The sequence below is a fragment of the Plectropomus leopardus genome, chromosome 8 (genome assembly GCF_008729295.1).
Source record: "Plectropomus leopardus isolate mb chromosome 8, YSFRI_Pleo_2.0, whole genome shotgun sequence".
NCBI classification, from domain to species: domain Eukaryota; kingdom Metazoa; phylum Chordata; class Actinopteri; order Perciformes; family Serranidae; genus Plectropomus; species Plectropomus leopardus.
In genome coordinates this window covers 8,846,631-8,866,177 of record NC_056470.1, presented here as the reverse complement: position 1 = coordinate 8,866,177, position 19,547 = coordinate 8,846,631, and the positions used below count along the sequence as shown (strand labels likewise).

At 41.2% G+C, this 19,547-nt stretch overlaps 1 protein-coding gene across 1 annotated transcript; it reads right to left on the bottom strand.

Moving 5' to 3' along the window:
- Nucleotides 1–242: 242 nt before the first annotated feature.
- Nucleotides 243–17,471, bottom strand: cdk11b (cyclin-dependent kinase 11B). Its single transcript, XM_042491075.1, is given in 21 exon segments — nt 243–865; nt 1,441–1,630; nt 5,543–5,691; nt 7,114–7,230; nt 7,596–7,703; nt 8,980–9,101; nt 9,250–9,355; nt 9,459–9,580; nt 9,670–9,760; nt 9,865–10,103; nt 11,600–11,680; nt 11,783–11,899; nt 12,689–12,787; nt 12,891–13,004; nt 14,376–14,504; nt 14,507–14,550; nt 15,072–15,216; nt 15,328–15,455; nt 15,591–15,742; nt 16,229–16,359; nt 17,428–17,471. Coding segments are annotated over 20 exon segments (2,457 nt in total). The 5' UTR covers nt 16,340–16,359; nt 17,428–17,471; the 3' UTR covers nt 243–772.
- Nucleotides 17,472–19,547: the final 2,076 nt, after the last annotated feature.

Genomic DNA, 19,547 nt, shown 5'->3' with positions numbered 1-19,547 from the left:
ACAAAGGCAGAGCAAAGTCTGGGCCCCTTTTCCCCCTGAAAGAACAAAGTACTGAGACAAAGTGTGCAGTGCAAAGAATGACATCACTTTTGGACAGCAACTACCAAGTTGGGTTCAAGGCTGGATTTTTTTTTTTTTTTTTAGGCTCGACTTCCCTTCATTTTTTTCTCCTCTGGCAGCATGCGGTTGTGTTTGCATAGCTTGGACAGAGTTTATAAATATAGGGAAGGCGGCAGACAAAACAAAGTTTCAAACTTTATTTCTAGCAAAAACATTGTCCCCCTGTCATCGAGCGACATTGACAGTCCTAAGCAAATTTCTAACGTAATGCTGCATGGGAACACAGCCAATGCTGCATCATTATACAGTAGCTCAGGCAGCCAGGAAATACCAACCATTTAGAAAATCTGGTCCTCTCTCATGAAGTATAAAAAGGAAAATAAAACAAAACTCAAACATGAGAGCTAAACTTCTAACAGATGTATGGTCGTGCCTCCTCTTTGCTAAAATGGCCATATTAAAAATAGTGAAATGGCTTGAAAATATAGGGAAGAAGCCGAAAAGTTGAGCGGAAACTCTGGAGATTCAACATGTTCGAGCCACCAGTCTTGCTGTGAGACAGTCCTGACTATATGGTTACAGTTGTAATTGATCAGATATTGATCCGGTGTACAGCTGTAAACCAGTGACACTGTCCAAAACAACGACAAGTCCCAGAACTCTTTGCTCCCGCTTTCTCGGTTAGACGGTCAGGCATCCTGCAGTTTTGGGCTCAGAATTTGAGGCTGAATCCTGGACCAACAGCGGATGCTCCCTGGTTGCTGGTTGTCAGGTGGAAGCCTGTGTCTCTAAGGTCATCATCGCCCTGGAGTGATCATACAAACAACATTAAGTTATGGTTAATGACAGCAGTCGGTTTCATCACTCTAGTGAAATCATGCATTTTTTTATATCCTACATATTTATTAGAGAACTCATCACACTACACTGGTTAACTTTGAGAAACCCTGAATGACTCTCATAAGGCATTTTAATTGTATTCCACACAAGTATGCATGAACATGTTTATCCCTATTATTATAGTTTTCCTGGGTTTCAGTGGAGTTTTAATGTTTCACAAGCTTTTCCGCTTTGGTAAGAATAAAACCAACATAAACAACCAACACTTTCGGCATGAAATGGTCTGATTTGTTGTCAAGGGAAGCAAATATCAACACTAACTTTTACTGAGAAACATCAGTATCAGCCGTAAGCTCCTGGGTGGGTAAGACCACTGCTGAAAACATTAGGGACTAAAGGGTGCTCATCATGGAAAACACAAGAAGGAAATACACGGACACAAAGCAGAAGCCTGTAGGTCTGTAATCTATTTAACACAGACAGCGTTCGGAAAGCCTGGTAGCTGTATGTAATGGAGAAAGTGGAGCCTAATGTTCTTACCAGGTGACTATAGCCGAGGCCTCCCTCGGGTGGACGGGGACTGGTGCCTCTCTTCACCCTCTGTTGCTCGCTCTTGGCCGGCCAGGTGGGGAACATGGACGGGTTGATGGGCAACGGCGTCTCGCGGAAGTACTCGTGCTTCAGCCCCTCGTCTGATAAAATGCGCTTACTGGGGCAGTAGGTGAGAAATCTGGAAAACAGCCGATGATGGAGTTCATATGGAGATGTTAATGCGCTTCAGTGACATTTTACTAAAGAAGCATCGGTAACCAGGCAACGATTGATGCGTGGACTTTGATTCTTTAAACACAATCGTCTGAGAGCAGAGTGGTGGTAAAAAAAAAAAATAGAATTTATTTTGATAAAGAGGAAATCTAGCTCCAGACCTCTGAGCGGCTGCTCTGATATGTGACTTTTTTTCCCAGCAATTTAAATAGATCTGCAGTTTTGGACACAAGCAGGAATGACACTGATGAAGCTACACTAACTGTTGTAAATTAGCTTCCACTAGCAGCCAATACCACTGACCGCCTATGTTGACTAAAAGTGACAAGCTGACAAAGACAGATGGTTCTGCACCCTGATGGTCCTGCACCCTGATGGTCCTGTCTGTGTGCAGCTCTTGAGAAAATCTGAAGACTCCAAATGACCCAGCTGAGTTTTAATTGAGCTTTTTAGGATTTAAATATCAGCAGAGGACGTGTAATGTTTGTAGGAATCACCATGTTAAAAATATAGGCCAAGTGTAACCATAAATTAAAAATAGTGTATGTAGCTACCGTGATGTCAGACATTGATTTGTGGACTTCTGTTCAAAAGCCTAAAGTTAGAGGTTTTCTAAATGGGCGAGAGGGTGGCGCAGTGGAGCAGCGAGGGGTTGGTATTATTGAGAAGCTGATGACAGTATCGGCTGTCAGCCTGTCAATCAAAGCAGCATTAGCCTTCATTTGCGTACCTTTAAACAAAAAATAAAAAAAAAAAGGTGTAAATTGGTGAATTATATGACATGAATGTTGAAATTAGCTATAAAGGCCTTAACTGTTTTTTGTGTTGTGCTATAAACATGTTTGTTTCTGCTGTAAAGTGTAAAGTTGGGCATTTTAACATGGGACTCTATAGCGACTACTTTGCTTCTAGACTCAGCCTCAAATGGCCATTCGAAGAGTTGCAGTTTTTCTGCACTTTCATGTTGGCTTCATTTTGAAGCTTCGGAGGTTGCCGCTTGATCTGGACACAAGATACAGGCCTGACGTGAGGGGCCAGCGGGTTTGTGCAGGGAGTCCAAATTGGTTATGACAGGCTCAACAGAGCATAATGGGGAGCTGCTCATTGTGATAATTGGCTTTCTGTGTCTAACTGTGTCTGATTAGACTCTCCCATGTGTGAGCGGGGGCAGTGAACGATTAACACGAGCCAGAAAAGATTTTACTGAACAAATTGCCTTTGTTTTAGTGTGGACGGGAGTTACTGACTGGGGTTACACTGATACCTGCTCTCTGACACATGGGGCCCAATACTGGCATTGAAAGGGGACCCTCATCTACTTGTATCAACATCATTGTTTTTGTTTGGGAATTTCAAGAATGTGCGCTCTTCCTGCACCTGTGAACTTACTCAGCACCCTCAGGACCCAAAAGCCCTGCTGGTTTTTATTCAGACCATAAAGAACTGTTTATACCTGGGATGTGAACCAGAAGTATTCTGCGTCTCGAGGCCTAGGATATTATCTGGCCTGCTTATGTTATGGCACTTCCTGAAGTATGAAGTATCAAATAAAGCAAGAAATCCTTTCTGATGTTGGATACAAACAGTCCAAATCCTCAAACACTTTCCTACACAGATGATGTGATATTCTAACAGCTGTGTGATGTTTACCTGCCAAACTACTAGGGTTGGTACAGCTGGTACCTTAGGAATCAAACCATTACGCAGAATTCGGTGCCAGATTTTGTGTGCAGCAAGTGTGCAGCCGAGAGAAAGGGAGAGTGTGTGTGTCTGACAGTGTGTGACGGTGACAGTGCAGCTGCAGCGATCAGAGCAGAGAGTGTGACGTTAAAAACAACAGCGTAGTGAGTGAACAGTTTGGGCTTTTTGTCAGTGAATTAAAGCTACAACTCCTCTAGACCCAAGCAAAGCTCACGTGTCTTTCTTGCCATCTGCTGATGACACTGAAGGGGGTTAGCCTCGAAGTTAGCGTGCCAAGTTAGCCTCACGTCAGACACTGAGTGACCAGGCTCCCTTAAGGTGGACTGTTAATGTGGAGCTGCTGAGACTCCCCTGAATTAGGGAGACAATAACTGATAACAACTCAAAATGTATGTTGCTGTTTTTGTTACTGTAACTTTTAATTAGTTAATTAGTGTTTTGTGTTAATTCATTGATATTTATATATATATTACACAGCCCACGACTCGCCTGATGGTTCTGCTTGGCCCGGGAAGATACCTCACAGTTTTACTTGTGAAACCAAAATAAATTTTAAAAAAGTGCAATAACCTAAATTGACTTTTATCTTGAAATGCTTGTCTATTGCGAGTTTGCTTCTTCCTGTCACAAGTAGCGTATAAAGTGTTTAATTTTGATTGTGCAACACAGACGTCGGGAGCTTCAATTTGGAGACAACTGCTGGTCCAGATGAGCACTGAAAAGGCGTAAGGTTGATGCCGAATGTAGTTTAACAAGTCATGGACTGCTAAGTATTGATTCACAGAGGTTGGCGGTGAAGCAGTGTGCTGAGTTTGCAGCCAGCACACTGCTCTAGTCTCTACAGTCTATAACTTAAGCCGTCACTTCAAGACAAAACGCAGAAAAATACCGAAATCTGGTGATAACTTAGTGATAAAATTAGAGGTTACCGCATAACAAAATTTCATTGGCCCCAGGCAAAAATCTGGGTTTCTCATGTGACCCCATTGGAAAAATAAGTGCCCACCCCTGATCTAAGTTCAAATTGGCCTTTGAAATTTAAAAAACAAATATACATGTATATAAATTTCGTATCAGATCAGAAAAAAGGATCAGTTAAGGCACTGTTTAGGCACCAGCACTGTTTAAAAGTATCGTTTTGGCACCGGTATCGGAAACAAACTCAAACAATACTCTACCCTACAAACTAAATCTCCAAACGTATCCCAGGATGCTCTGTCTGAAGCCTTTCAAACTGCACTTCTCTATGTGTTGACCTCCTGAGGTCTGAAACAGTCCTTGGATAAACGCCTCGTGAGTCTCCTGACAGCTGGAAGGTTTCAGCTGCGTTGGACGGGCGCCAAACTTCCACTGAACCCTGATCCCTCCACAGCGGACATGCTGTTGCCATCCTCTGCAGCTGCGAGGTAACCGAGCGGTATGGTTTGCATTTACAGGTGTGGGCTGAAGGCTCTGTGGGTGGGTAAAGATCTGAGGGGAGAGCTGAAAAGCTCGTCTCTGCTCTTTGCAGCTGCTAAACAATGCTGATCTTCGGAATGTCCGAGAGAGAATTATGAAGCCATTACTCTCTGTGTGAAAATGATTTTCCGTATTAAACGTGTGTTTTCTAAAACATTTTCCTGTAGTGTGGAGCATCACCATGGTGAGCGTGCGTGTGTGAAACGGAACAAGGGGATGGAACGGGACTGCTGCTAAGGCATGTTGATGAATTACCGCTCCGCTACCGTTGTCATGTTTTAAGTCAGCTTGCCAGAAATGCACTGACTGCATAAAAAGAGCTGGAAAGAGTAACAGACTTTGACAGGGTAGCAATGGGTTCATCCAAGTAAGGCAATTTCCAGTGTAGGAGTCATGCTGATTGTTACTGATTAGTGGTGGATATTTGCCTTTCGCTGATATTAGTCAGTGTTCTATCAATAATGGACGGAAAATAATACAGTGCCTGTGTGGATATATTTTTGACCAACTGGGAAATTTACTGGAACAAACGATGTACTCATCCTGGCTTAACAGCTAGGATGGTTTGTCAAGAACACAGTTATCTGTACGCAGTGCAAACAGCTACAGTCACCTGCACACACAGACTGAAAACAGTTGGAATACCAGACTAGTAAAGACGCAGTGCATGTTCGAGATGTTACGTTGTGTGATTTGTGTGGAGTGAGAAAAATCTTACTTGTTCATGAGGTCAAAGCCTTGATCTGAGAGCAGCGCTCCAAAGCGCTTTCGCAGGTTGTTGTAGGGATACTCTGTGAAAGTCATCTTCTTCACAGCGGGCAGCTCGCTGTAGCCGGGCCAGATCTTCTCGCTGGGTGACCCCAGATCCTACAGACAACACACACAAGTCGGCAGACAGCATATTGTTAGTGCAAGGAGAGGTGGATATTAGATATTCCCACTTTGGCAAAAAGACAACATCAACCTCAGACGTGTGGCACCAAACGAGTCCTAAGTACATTTCAATACTTTGATTCATAACTGGCAAAGACAGTAGGATGACTTCAGTCCACACGGCTGACGTGCTTCATGTAACTAGTGCAGTCTCTGTCTGTCTTTCTTTTGTCAACAACCGTTCATCTGATCGACTTTACACTTAGCAGGCGTATTGCTGAGGAACCAAGGAAGTGCACAGTCTTTGGCAAATGGTAAAAATGGTAAATGGACTTCACTTGTATAGTGCTTTTCTGGCCTTCCAAACACTCAAAGCACATTCACGCGCTGATGGCCGAGGCTACCGTACATGGTGCGGCACGCACTCACACTGCGTTGGTGCAGCATTGGGAGCAATTTGGGGTTCAGTATCTTGCCTAAGAATAATTCAACATGTTGCCTAGAGGAGCCGGGGAAGGAACCGCTGACCTTCTGATTTGAGGACAACCTTTTATACCTTTAAGCCGCCCTTTGGGTCATATTTAGTAGTAGTATTGGACACATCGTGTGATGAATTGAGAGGGGACCCCTATTTTAAAGAATTAGCGATAAAGCTTTCAGAAATTAGCACTTATGTTCACAGAAACAGCCTGATCCCAAAGAGCAAATGATACTTATACTCCCAAGGAAGCACAGCGTCACAAGTAAAGTTGTTTGGGTGAGTGGTTCTCCAGAAAGCTGCAAGCGGCAATACCTCGCTATCGTCCTTTTCTGAAAACGGACACAGCCTCATTTTACGACCTACTGATTGCTTTCAGCCACGACGGAGCTGTGTGTTGCTGCTGATGCAAGCACAACTCCCTGCTGTTCAGCTTTACACTAAAAGTTTTCCACTTGTAAACAGGTGGGTTGGTTTACGGTTAATCAGCAGTGCTATTGCTAAAAAAAACAGGTATAATCAAGCAGACATGGTAATATTCTGCAGTACTTAGGCAGTGAATGAGTTTTCAATATTGCACAGAGGTACAGTTCAAACAGTGATCAACCCTGCCAATATGTCATCAAGGTAAACAGCTTTCCCGTGCTCTGCTGTGTGCTGGAAAAACAGTCACACTGTGTCGTTCACGGCATGGCTCGGCTCCACTACCTCCTGTACTATGGAAAAACCCTATATTGTGAACTTCTCAGTTTCATAATAACTTCATCAGCTGGTTTAATGTCTACCAACAGCTCCACCCTGTGGGGCACTACAGAACTCCATGCTGCCTCCTTTGACGGAGGACACACTCAAAAGATTTACAGGCTGTAAACAGAAGAGCTTTACCCTTTTACAGTGAGAGTTTATTGCTTTTTATAAAGGAAAACTGGTGCATTTACCTTAAAAATCTTGTTAATTTGGTCGATTTCAGATTTTCCAGGGAAAAGAGGTTTCTGGGTGAGGAGCTCGCCAAATATGCAGCCCACTGACCACATGTCCACAGCTGTGGAGTACTCCTGCGGAGAGAAGAGCAAACACAGTGGCAGTCCGCAGAAACACAATGTAGACAGTCTGCTGGCAAGCTTCTCCGTTTGTCTGTCTCATGTGCGAAAGTGGATGTGCTCAGACGGTCTGCTGGACCACTGACATCTGGCTGTGTAAATCATATACCGTAAAACTCAAATAGTGTTTCAGCGGTATTTGGTATCCTATAAACTATTCCTCTCCTGGAAATATATCTTCGGTTAAACCAAATCAATCAATATGATGTAACCACGTATCTGAGAAATACATCAGCCTAATATTTGTAGCCTCAGCTACTGCATAGGTATTTCATATGGTTCCTGTGAAGTGTGGAGTTAGTGTGAAGTTGAATTCTCACCTTTGCTCCGAGCAGCAGCTCTGGGGATCGGTACCACAGGGTCACCACCACAGGGGTGTAGGGCTTCAGGGGGGAACCGTACTCTCGGGCCAAACCAAAGTCGCCAATCTACAGTAAAGGACAGGTGGCTCACATTAACATCACGAAAATTCATTCAGGGTTAAAGAACAACACCTCAACATTTACAGGATTCTTCCAAATGTTTATTTTATGATTCTCTGACGTCTCCTAGGAGATGAAAAGACCATATACTCTGTGCGGCATGGTACAGCATCGTCATATTGGATTTGAAAAATTACAAGTACAGTGTGATTCATATTTTCTATTGTCAGCCTGCATAAAATTCACACCGACTGTCTGTGAAAACACGTTTATTTACACATGGACGCTGTCTGCTGGTCAGTTTTGCCAGAAATTCACGCTCTGATTGACTTTTAGTAATCATGTGTTGTCTCTGGAGCTGTAATGTATTGCTTTTAGCTGGGGAGAAAGTGTTACTTCATCAAACCATGGATCACAGGAACTGCTTTTAGTATAGAAGTTTCTATACTCTACCAAATTATGAATGGGTTTTTAAAAAGATATAATAAATTTAAGGGTTAGGGTTTTTTTTCTTCTTCAACACATTTTTTGTGGTAATATTTCACAAGTCGTAATAATAATTAAAACTGTTAATAAAAAACAATCTACAGGCTGCACTCAAACTCAGACCAAACCTCAATCGAACTGTAACAGTAGGCTGTACTGATCAAATATAAAACAAGATTCTGTTACTGCGTTGTCTCTTTTTCTGGCTTAAAATATTTTCATAAACATATTTTAGTGCACTGTTTAGGTGTAATAGTGAACGTTTGTAAACAGGAAGTGGGTGCTGTATCTCTTCCTGCGCAGTGAAAAGAAAAGCTGAAAAGAAGGAGATCCAGCAGTAAAACTAAACAGCGCTGATCAAATATGAACAAAGGTTCGGTTACTGCGATGCATATTTCTCGCCTCAAATGTTTTCAGAAACATGCTTTAGCTTACTGTTGAACTGCACGAGAAATCATTTGCTACCAGCCGGGTGCCACTATGTCAAACGGATGAGTTTACATTACGTCACCTGCCTGCGGGAGCGTTTATTTGCCTGTTACAGTGCAGTTCAGCCTGGCAGTTGCAGGTTTTCTACCTAATAAATGCAATTGCCACAACCGCTTTTTCTGTTTTTTCTGGTCATGTAGCACCAGTTTCAAAAGTATTTGCGTCTTTCTACTGCACAGGCAGCTCATGAAAAAAAAGAAGCATATTTCCTACACTGAAATACAGAGCAGTTGTTGCCAAGATAACACCAAACTAGCTAACCCCCCTCAGTTCACGGGGCCTAAATGAGAACCACAGTCCTACATACCTTGAGAATTCCCTTGTGACTCAGCAGCAGATTGGACGTCTTCAGATCACGATGGAGGATCCAGTTATCGTGGAGATGTTGCACGCCTCGCAGCAGCTGAATCATCAGAGTCTTTACTTCACCTGAAATAGAAACTTCATGCTTCAATAGAGCTGTTGTGAGGCAGATGATTTAATGCTAATCCATAAACAAGGAAAAAAATAAAGACAGAGCACCATTTTTTTAAAATCACATTCAACTTTTTACAGATGCAGTAATGTCTCAGTTTACCTGGCAGGAAGGGCTGCTTCATGGTTTCCATCAGACTCTTAAGGTCATGTTCTACATAGTTCATCACAATGTAGATCTTATCCATGTTACTTCCAACGACTATTTCCTGACAGGGAGGGAAAAACAAGAAGGAGGTTTAGCTCGGACACTTAAGGACACACATTAGCCAATATAAGTGTTGATTTGAAGTCATTTTCGAGTCCACTCACCCTCACTGTGACAATGTTTGGGTGCTGAGCTTTCAGGATTGTATTGATTTCTCTCAAAGAGGTGATGGGGAACCCCTCCTTCTCCTTCTCCATCTTCAACCTCTTCAAAGCCACAATTTCATCTGCAAACATGAGACCGCATTCAGTGAGACCCCTAAAAACACATCTGAGAACCCCAAAGGCGAACGGACCTATGTGCTTATTTCCGTACCTGTCTTTTTGTCCTTGGCTCTGTACACCACACCGTAGGTTCCCTCCTCTATCCGGTTCAAGCACTGGAACTCTTCAACACTGCGACAACCCTGAAAAACAACACAGTCTAAGCTCAGCATGCTACTTGCTTGCATTAAATGATTACAAAAATAATTTGTGGCTGAGCTGGATTTTGCATTATGTTGGTGCCCACCTGTAAAGCGGGCAGATATTTAGGCAGCTCCTTCTTCAGCTCCACAGGTGAAATCGGGGGGGAGTCTGGGATGTAGTTCTCTTCGGGGGTGGGGGGTCCAGAATGAGCTTGAGATACAGGCGTGGGGTCACCATCTCCTGCATCCTCCTCTTCCTCCTCCTCCTCTTCTTCTTCCTCCTCCTCTTCCTCCTCCATGTCCTCGCTTTCCTCTGAGTCGTGATCGAAACGGGACTCCGGCACTGTGAGGCGAAAGGCTGCAGTCAGTTAAGTGTTGGCACATTTACGTTGCTAGAATTTAGATATGGAGAGGTCAAAATTCCCATGTCAATTTTTGCATGAACTTAAAACAACTTCATCATGTGATCAACACGTGGCTTGCGGCCTTCATCAGAGTCATACTTTGCATTAAGGAGGTGGTCGGTCACTGTTGTGTTTATGATGTCACTTGCTGGATAACATATTTACAGTGTGATTGAATCATATTCAATTTGTGAGTCCTCCAACTGTATGGGAGCGAAATACTTCTCTATAGTCGGGGTATTACATACAGCAGGTGTCAGTCGGCGCGCTCCGAGTTTGGAGAAGAAAGCAGAGCAATCTACTGCTGTAGATGAGTCCAGCAACAAAATGTATTTTAGCCACCTAAAAAAATCTGTATCAGTTCACATATTTTCACCTTTCTGTCAGACAGTCTGTTCTGCTATTGGCTTTAGTTCTCTGTCTATGCTCCAACCAGACTCCATAAACACAAACAATAATTTTGGCTTGCTGATCACAGGAGCTGCTGGTCTACCGCTGCCTTGATCAGCTAGTTTGTGTTATTGTGTTACTTTGGCCACTCCGAACTAAACCTTTTCAACACCAAAGTCACACAATATGACAAAGAAGCAAACTGTTGGAGGCAGCAGTAGACCAGCAGGCCTTGTTTTCAGAGATGCTAAATCACTGTTTTTCTCAATGGAGTCTGGCTTTGAAGAGAGCGACATAACAGCTTAGTTTCCCCATCGGTAATTACTGTCTGCATCAAGGGAAAGCTTTGGAAATATTCTATATATGGTATACATTTAAACTGTTTTAGATTAGATTCTTCTAGGTGGCTGAAAAGGTATTGTTACTAACGCCACAGAAGTACATTGCTTTGCCTCTTCGTCAGACTCCAGCCTGCTTCTCCAACTGACATCTAACTGAATGTAAAACACTGACTATGAATAAGTAACTCATATAAGCCCCATTTCAAAAGAATTATCCCTTTAAGGCTTGTTTCTGTTAAGTGGTTGCCTCGTGTTAGTCCCTGTGTTACTGACATCAGGCTGTAGGTCTGTGTTTTTAACGTTTAGTACATTTTCGTTTGCATTAGGATCACAGATTGTGCCTTTTAAGAATCCTGCAGAGATGAATCCTGGCAAGACATTTTATTGACCTTCAAAAGAAGATTTATAAATAAAACTGCCAAATATTCAGCAGACAGAGCCAAGCTTTTACTGACCCGAATATGATTTATGGACTCTCTCTCCACTGGCCACGCAACTCTCCCATCTAAAATGGTTTGCAGATATAAACTGTTTACCTATTTCCTTTTTTAACCACACAAATAATTACAATTTAGCCAGGCAGCAGAACACTCAAATCATGGGGATGCTTGATCAAATATGCCTTTGGAAAACTTTCCAAGTTCAGTTGCGTGTCAAATTCAAATTGCTAACACAGTCGAATCCCAGCTGACATGTTTACCCACCTGCAGGTATGTGATTGTGATTTCCATTTTCCCTCTCCTCTTCGAAGTCTTCCCCTGACTGCTCGTCCTCACTCACGTCCTCTGAAAGAGAGGATGTTGCTGTGTTAAACATGTGATGTTGCGTAACTGGACCTGACACGGTGACAGAAGTCACAGCGGTGGAGCTGTTTTTGGCACTTTTACCTGCACTATGCTCAGACCTTCCTGAGCCAGAAACGGACTCCTCTTCTTCACCCTCGCTCTGGCTGCTGGACTCCTCTTCTTCATCATCATCCTCTTCCTCAGAGCCTGATCCTGATGCTTGACAAGAAAAGATACAAGAGAAGTTTTTTTTAAAAATAACTGGAAGCAATTCAACTGCAATAATGAATAGCCACACTATCCTGTAGTTGTAGATTCTTGTATGTGTTAGCACCATAGACTCGATTACTCCCTGGTCTCTGTCCGTAGTACAGGTTATAAAGCACGCCCCTCCATGTTAGTGAATGAGACAAAGGCCAAACTAAAAAACTCAAAGAACAAGCCAAATAAATATTTCCCAAAGATAGTTTCTGTCATTTAAGGTAGTTCTCATCACCCTGATGTTTGATCAAGTGATCGTTTTAAAGATCATTTTGGTTTTAATAAGGTATTTAATGCTATAAAATGTGGATTTTTCTGCCATGATTCACAGCTGTGTTGGCCAATCAGTGAGCTCGCGTTCACTGGTGCTGCTCGCGAATGGTCAGACAGGCGTTCTGCCAGACTCTGGCTCCAAATGAAGACACCAGCTCAAGATGACAGTGGCTGTGTCCAGGACATTTTAGCTTCACTTAAGCATGAAGGGGGAAGGGGGGGACAAGTCGTCCATCTTTAAATTCAGTCTGTGTTTAACACCAGTGCATTCCTGCAGTGCTTCTGACTCACTCGTCCCTTCTAATACAGTTCAAAGCTATAATGACTAACCTATTATCAGAAGTGTAAATGACCAAAGACATCAGGCGTCCTGAAAGTGTTTAGATTTACAGTTAAAGGGTAACTGGACAATCCAAGTACTGCGACTTTGTTGTTCATGTCTTTGCTATGAGTCGAGGTTAAATGACCCTTTACCAATGGAAGACTCTCCGGAGCTGGTCTTCCTTTCGCTGTCACTGATGTCCTGGAGGTCGGCGAGCAGATCTTTGCTCTCTGGCTTTTCCTCCTTTGATGCTGCAGACAAAAGCCAGTGTCAGTTATTCTGAAATGTACAACATGAAGATGATCTTGGGCAAAGTGAGTCTGTGAAATTTCATTTATAAATGAATAAACTTACTTCCACTTCTCCGTGGTTCGCTGTGTTCCGATCTGTCCCGGGGAGTGCGGATGGGACTTCGGCTGCGGTGACTTTGTTTTGACTCATCAGGTAGCATTCGATGGTGAGACGGCACTGTGGACAGGAGAAGTCTCTTATTCAAGTTGAAATTACATTTTTTTTTTCATTCTTTGAATAACCCTTTTTGAGTGCAATTTACTTTTTAACTCAAAATGAAACTTCTCGGAGGTGTAGTCGTAAGAAATATAAAGATCTTAAATCGAAGCCCTGAGTGGGTTTGCAGAGCAACTGAAGCACGCCACATTTGACAGACATGGATATAACTTCTCACAGGAGCCGGCCCCTTTTTCACACGCCAATCAAAACAGACTTTGGATTCACTTTTACTGATGATACCTAAAAGCATCAGCTCATGGCACCATGAAAACATGTTTGTTCAAAAAACAGAACGTCACATGTCCTTGTTGCAGGTTGAAGCCAGGGTAACACAACTTGTTACTGTGACCTAAAATGTGTCATTAACTTAGCTGAGTCACACACAAGTTAAGACAAGAAATAAAATATAGAGTAGTGTGTGGTGCATGTGAAAATATGCAATTAACAATGAAATAATGATAAATTTCCCCTACACACCACATCAACGAGCCATACTGTGCACCCATTTAACCATACATTTAATTTTATTTGTTTTGTTTTATGCAGGAAAGGAGTTAAAAGTAATATTAGGTTTGTCACAGTTAAAACTGGCCTGACTCAGTTTAAAAAGTGGTTTTCAGCAGGTTCCTGTTCAGAGGCCAAAAATCTTATTACAATATCAAATATAGAATCAATCAACAGACACAACAACAAAGCATAAACATCTACAAAGACATTAATGAGTAGAGGACTATGTGGAGTGTGCGAGATGGTATATGAAATTTAAATCAGAGGTTGCATGTATGTTCTTCCATTAAATAGTGTTTATATGTATGCTTGCAATGTGTAATAGAGGTTATTGTTCTAATGTAATATAGGGCTGAAAAATGTCCAAAAAAAAAATCAGTCTCTCAGCATTCCTAAATCACTTTGCGTATTCTTCTTGTAAAAGAAAGTATGTCGTGTGCAGATTGATAGAACAATTATCCACCCTTTGACAAACTGCTGCTGAGGAAAAACAGAACTCATGGAGAGGTCTGTCTGCGCTGTGATCACAGACCCGCAAAAACCTCCGAATGTATAAAGGCCACACAGAATGATATAACGGCACAGATACACACACACATTTAAAAGACAAAAAGTTTGCTGCCCCACCTCTCCTCTTGATCTTACACCATCAGGCCCTCACACTTCTGACAAAGTCTTAAATGCCTCCTAACATTATATACCACCTGCCTGCCCTCAGGCTGGATTCCCTTAAAATGCTGTTTCGTCTGAACTTGAATCAACAGCCTGGCCCTATCCAGGATCAAAAATTGCCCACCAGGGTGATCGTGTTCATTCACTGACCTTCCCGCCGACTATCTCGCTCTTTGCGTCGCTCCTCGGCCCTCCTCTCACGATCCTTCAGCTCCCTTTGCTCTTTTTGCTGTTCGCGCAGCTTGCGCTCCCGTTCACGCTGGCGCTCCTGCTGTTCCAGCGGTCCCTGTGGTCCAAAAAAAACCCAGGAGAGTCCAATCGGGGTCTGTCCAGACAACCAAAAGTCCAATCTTGTCAATGTTTGTTTATTTTTTAGTTTAAGTTGTTAAAGCTTGTTCTACTCAAACATTCAATTATTTTATGGCTGCAGCATTGCCCTGTTACCCTCACAGCTGTATTCAACAAGAAATATATTACAATAACAAAACTGACATGGATGGTTTGTTGCGTTTCCACTTGACTATATATATATTTCAAAAATGATTGTTTTTTCGAAAATTTTAATTCTTTTTACAGTGAATTTTCATCCAGAGTACAGTAGCTATAAATTTGAGAGAAGAATAAAAGAAATTTAGATCAATTTCATGTTGCTTAAAAGCTTCATCATCCTGGCAAACTGAATGCTTACTCCAAATAAACAAATAAAATGAATAAATAAATAAAATAAAAGAAAAAAACTTGCTGGCATACACTAATCAAATGGAAAATCAAAACAATCAACACATTAGTGCCGTAAATGATCAAAAATAATCAAATATGGGGTGCCTTTCCAGGGTCTATGCTCACCTCTCTCTGCGGGAATGAGCTCTGGCCTGTTCCCTGCGTTTTTGCCTCTCCCAGTCTCGCCGTGCTTTGTCTTCCTCCCACTGACGCTTCCTGCGATCGCTCTCTCGTTCTTTTTCTTTGTCTTTGGGTCGTACATGTTTCCCTGCTGTAAGAGTAAAAGGCCATGAGTGAAAGAAGATCTTGAAGAATTGTTCCAAACATGTTGTATTTAGCTGAAAATCACGTTGTAAGCGGTAACTAAGCTGCACTCCCGCACCTCCTTCAGCAGAGTGGCTGCGATGACGTCTTTTGTCTTTTCTCTTCTCTTCCTTTCTATGGTGAGACTTGTCTTTTCTTGCGATTTGCTGTGGAGGCTTGATTGCTAATGATTCATCTTCCTCACCCCTGTAGAAATAAAAAGAAAACGCTGTGACAGTTCATAGAGCCAGCGACATGTCATTTTCAACCATAACATTTTAAATTGAATTATTCCATGCATACTACTTCCAAAGTGAAAATACACTCATGTTTGTCTCTTACAGTGGCAAGTACCTGTCCTCTGTTGAGTCCTCCCGTGTGTACGGGAAATTACGAATTGTTATTTCCATCCTTTGATCCCGTAGTTCTCCTTCCTCCGGAGTATCTCGTTTGGCTTCCCGATCATCCGACTGTGGAACAAGGCCCTGTGTGAACTGTGCAAGACAAGAGGAAGCAGAATATTTTGTTAAAATCATAGAGACATCATTAAAATACTGTCAGATATGGAATAAGACACGCAATTCAATGTTCTCAATAAATGAATAAATACAGAAATTATTTTTATTTTCTCATCAGAACTGTCTCTTAGTGTGTGTCTTAAGCTTCTGAAACAACATTTAAGAAATAGGTCATTAAACTGTTATATAAAAGCAAAAAATAATAATGAAAACAATAAACACAACAAGAATAGTTATGGATATTACAATTATAATGTTACTGTGAATAAATCTATGTGTTTTCAAACATAAATTTATCACACAATTTGCCTTTTCTTATCATTTATTCTTTTAGTTTCCATGAGTTTCTATAGAAATCTTCTAAAACAACAAAACTAAAACAGCAAGTGTTTCTGGCAAATTATTTTTTTTAAAAACTATGTTAACGTATGTGAGTGTTACATTAGCTTTGAGATACTTTACATTTTTCTGGCGCTTGAGATCTGTTCTCTCTTCTAATTCTCTTCGGCGTTTCTTTTCCTGCAGGATTTCGTCAAGTGTTTTTACTTTCCAGGTCTCCTTTTCGTCCCCCATCAGCGTCCACTCTCCACCGCCTGTTCCACATCACACACACACAAACATAAACACACAAGTGTGCATAACATTGCATTTCAACTTAGAATTCATTTAATCTGATTCCTGCAGAGTTTGACATTTACACTTAAAACAGATCAACTGAAGAGCCTGCCACTTGCAGGTCATCGTTTTTCAAAATGTATCTCTCTAGTTTTCCTCTATGTACATTGTTTATGCAAGTAGTTAAAATGTGACCACTGGTGAAAAACATTGTTAGTCTTCAGTTTGTCCAACTGTTAAAATACGCTTATGTTCTTCGAGGTTGAGGATCTGGCAGAATTGCCATTCGAAATATGTGATTTTGAGGCCTTATTGTGAATCAGCAGTTATTTCATAAGAGTGACATAAAAATAAATTCTTTAAGTAAATATTAATATTCACTCCAGCAGGCTGCAATGATTTTTTGGGAGAAAAAAAAGTCAGGTTTATAAACTGTTTATTATGAACTGATTACAGGCCCGCTATTCCCAGTATTGTAACACTACAACGCATCGCAATTTCCAACACTTTTATTGCACAAGTAGTCATATTTACGCTAAATACAACCCAAACAATACCTCGTCAATGGACCTAAGGCGACTTTTTTTGTTATGTTTGGCATTTGACATCCCATTATCGATAACGTGCATCACAACGATAACGTAACGTTGTGCACGTTAGCAGTTAGCTAACGTTAAAAGGCCAGTAGACGTTAGTAGTGTCTGAGTAAGCCGGTGGTTGACCTGTAAAGTACGTTATAATTGTACGTCAGGGAAAAATGCACAATTACTGTTGAGCTTATTACTTCAAACGTTAAAGCCGCTGTGTGTTTTCAGTCCAGCGGTGGGTGCTATCACATTAGCCAGCTAACGTTAGCTAAAACTAGCATGGTCGACCGTTGCTAAACATCTTCTAGAGCTAAATACTTGGTTTTAAAGGGAATAGTAAGTACAGCTAGTAGTGCTATCAACTGAAGGGCATATGGCTATGTCCGGAGCTTTGCTTAAAAGCCTAGGTACAAAAAAGGATTAAAAAAACCAGCGAGCAGGTGAAATGGCTAAACAAACCTGAGGTATGCGCAGCGGTATTATGGCACACCGGAAGTGTTAACGCAGCCAGTAACGTCCGCAACTAAAATTTCCGATGTGAAACAATAACTTCCTCCTTTAATATAATATAATATAATATAATATAATAAACCTTGACAAAATAAGTGATTTATGATGGGATAGCACCACTATGTGGCTATTTAAAAAAAAAAAAATAGAGCTGTAAAATTTATCAAATTTAATAGTTTTAGTTCCAAGTTACTTTGCAGATTTGGTCCAGGGAGCTTTATGACCTTTCAACCTAGGGTCCAACTCAAAACACTTGAGTGGCTATATGAAATAATGCGATATTATCTGAGTGGGTGTTTGAAATCCCACTATACTACTTTAACTCCTGACCACGCATTGGATGGGTGAGGCATGGAATATTGAATTTGCTCTTCCTTACAAGTACATGTGCTGTCCAAAAAAAATCTGAGTTGCTTTTTAAAATTATACACAGATGCTATCCAGTATATTCTGTTACTTATAGATACATTCCTGATAAGAAGGACGAATGCACCTTCAGTGACAATATGGAAGAAACACTGAAACAGTCCCCCCGTGTGTACATGTGACTATGTTCTGGACTGTTTTTCAGTTGTATCTCAAAGAAATTTTGGCAAGAGCATATATATCATATATAACATATATATCAAAATGTCTTCATGAATGGTTGAAATACATGGTTAATTATTCTAGTTAAATGTTAAATTCATAATCTTTTTGAGAGAGAAATTGCCATCATACACATTTATTAGATAAACCCCTGTGTATGTTCATACTTGTGTTAATTTTTTTCCCCCCATGATTCTTATTTGTAAAATTTTGTTTTGTCCACTGAATATAAGTTTTTCAAAACTGTTCATAAAAACTTAAAAATAAGAAAACAAAAACTCCTACTTTCACGCTTTCTCTAATTGTTTACAACACCGGAGGATGGCGCTCTTTCCTCTGTCCAGTAGTGTACAACTATAAATCTGCAGGAGAAGAAGACGCTTGCTTGAGAAGGAGGAAGTGCCCGGTGTCGTGCCAAAAAGTGTTCGTCTGCCAGAAACTGATTGCAGCCCGCGGGAGCGCGCACAGCCTGTTAAAGCTGTATCTCTCCCAGTATTCAGATCTTCAGCTGCTCTCACATGGATCACTTTTTGGAAAGTTGAACATTGAATTTTATTTGTTGCATTGGTCTTTTAAAGGTATTTACACAGGTAAAAAAGGACTGGCTGGGTGGGCTATAATCTGACAAATCTGTCAAATCAGTCAAATATATTCAGTGTGAATTAAATGTAGTCATTTTGAGGCAGAAACAACCTTTCAGTAGCAAGATAGCAGCTGCAATCACTTTTTGGCAAGTTGAAAATTGCATTTTACTTGTTGCATTGGTCTTTTAAAGGTATTTATACAGGTAAAAAAGGGACTGGGTGACCTATAATCTGTCAAATATAATCACTATGAATGAAATCAAGTCATTTTGAGGCAGAAACAACCTTTCAGTGGCAAGATAGGAGCTGCAATCACTTTTTGGCAGATTTGATCTGTTGTATTGGCTCTTCAAAGGTATTTCGACAGGTAAAAGGAGGTAAAAAGGACTGGAGTGGTTATGATACAGGCATACAGCAGGTTATATAGGCCTAATACAGGCTCACAAAGAAAATAGCAGATAATACCTTTATTTTTATTTGTCATCCGTGAAGTATGATATACTACTAACAAGATTTTATATATATTAAACACATACAAACAACGGAAACAATATAATCGCGTAAATGTCATGACCGATAACTAGAAACCGTAAACATGTGAAAATTGGGTTTCGAGAAACATTATAGTTTCACAAAGACATACCAATGCGCTTGCCACGGACATAAAGCTGTGCGTATTTACATGCTAGGACTGTCTGATCCACGTTACAGCCAGCTGAGGACGTAAATACTGTGAGAGATACAGCTTTAACAGGCTGTGCGCGCTCCCGCGGACGGCAACCAGTTTCTGGCAGAGGAACACTTTTTGGCACGACACCTCTAAATATCAATGAGTCAGACAGCTGAGCCGGTTGGGTCGCAAGTTTGAGTTGAAATATTCTCAAACTAATAACCATC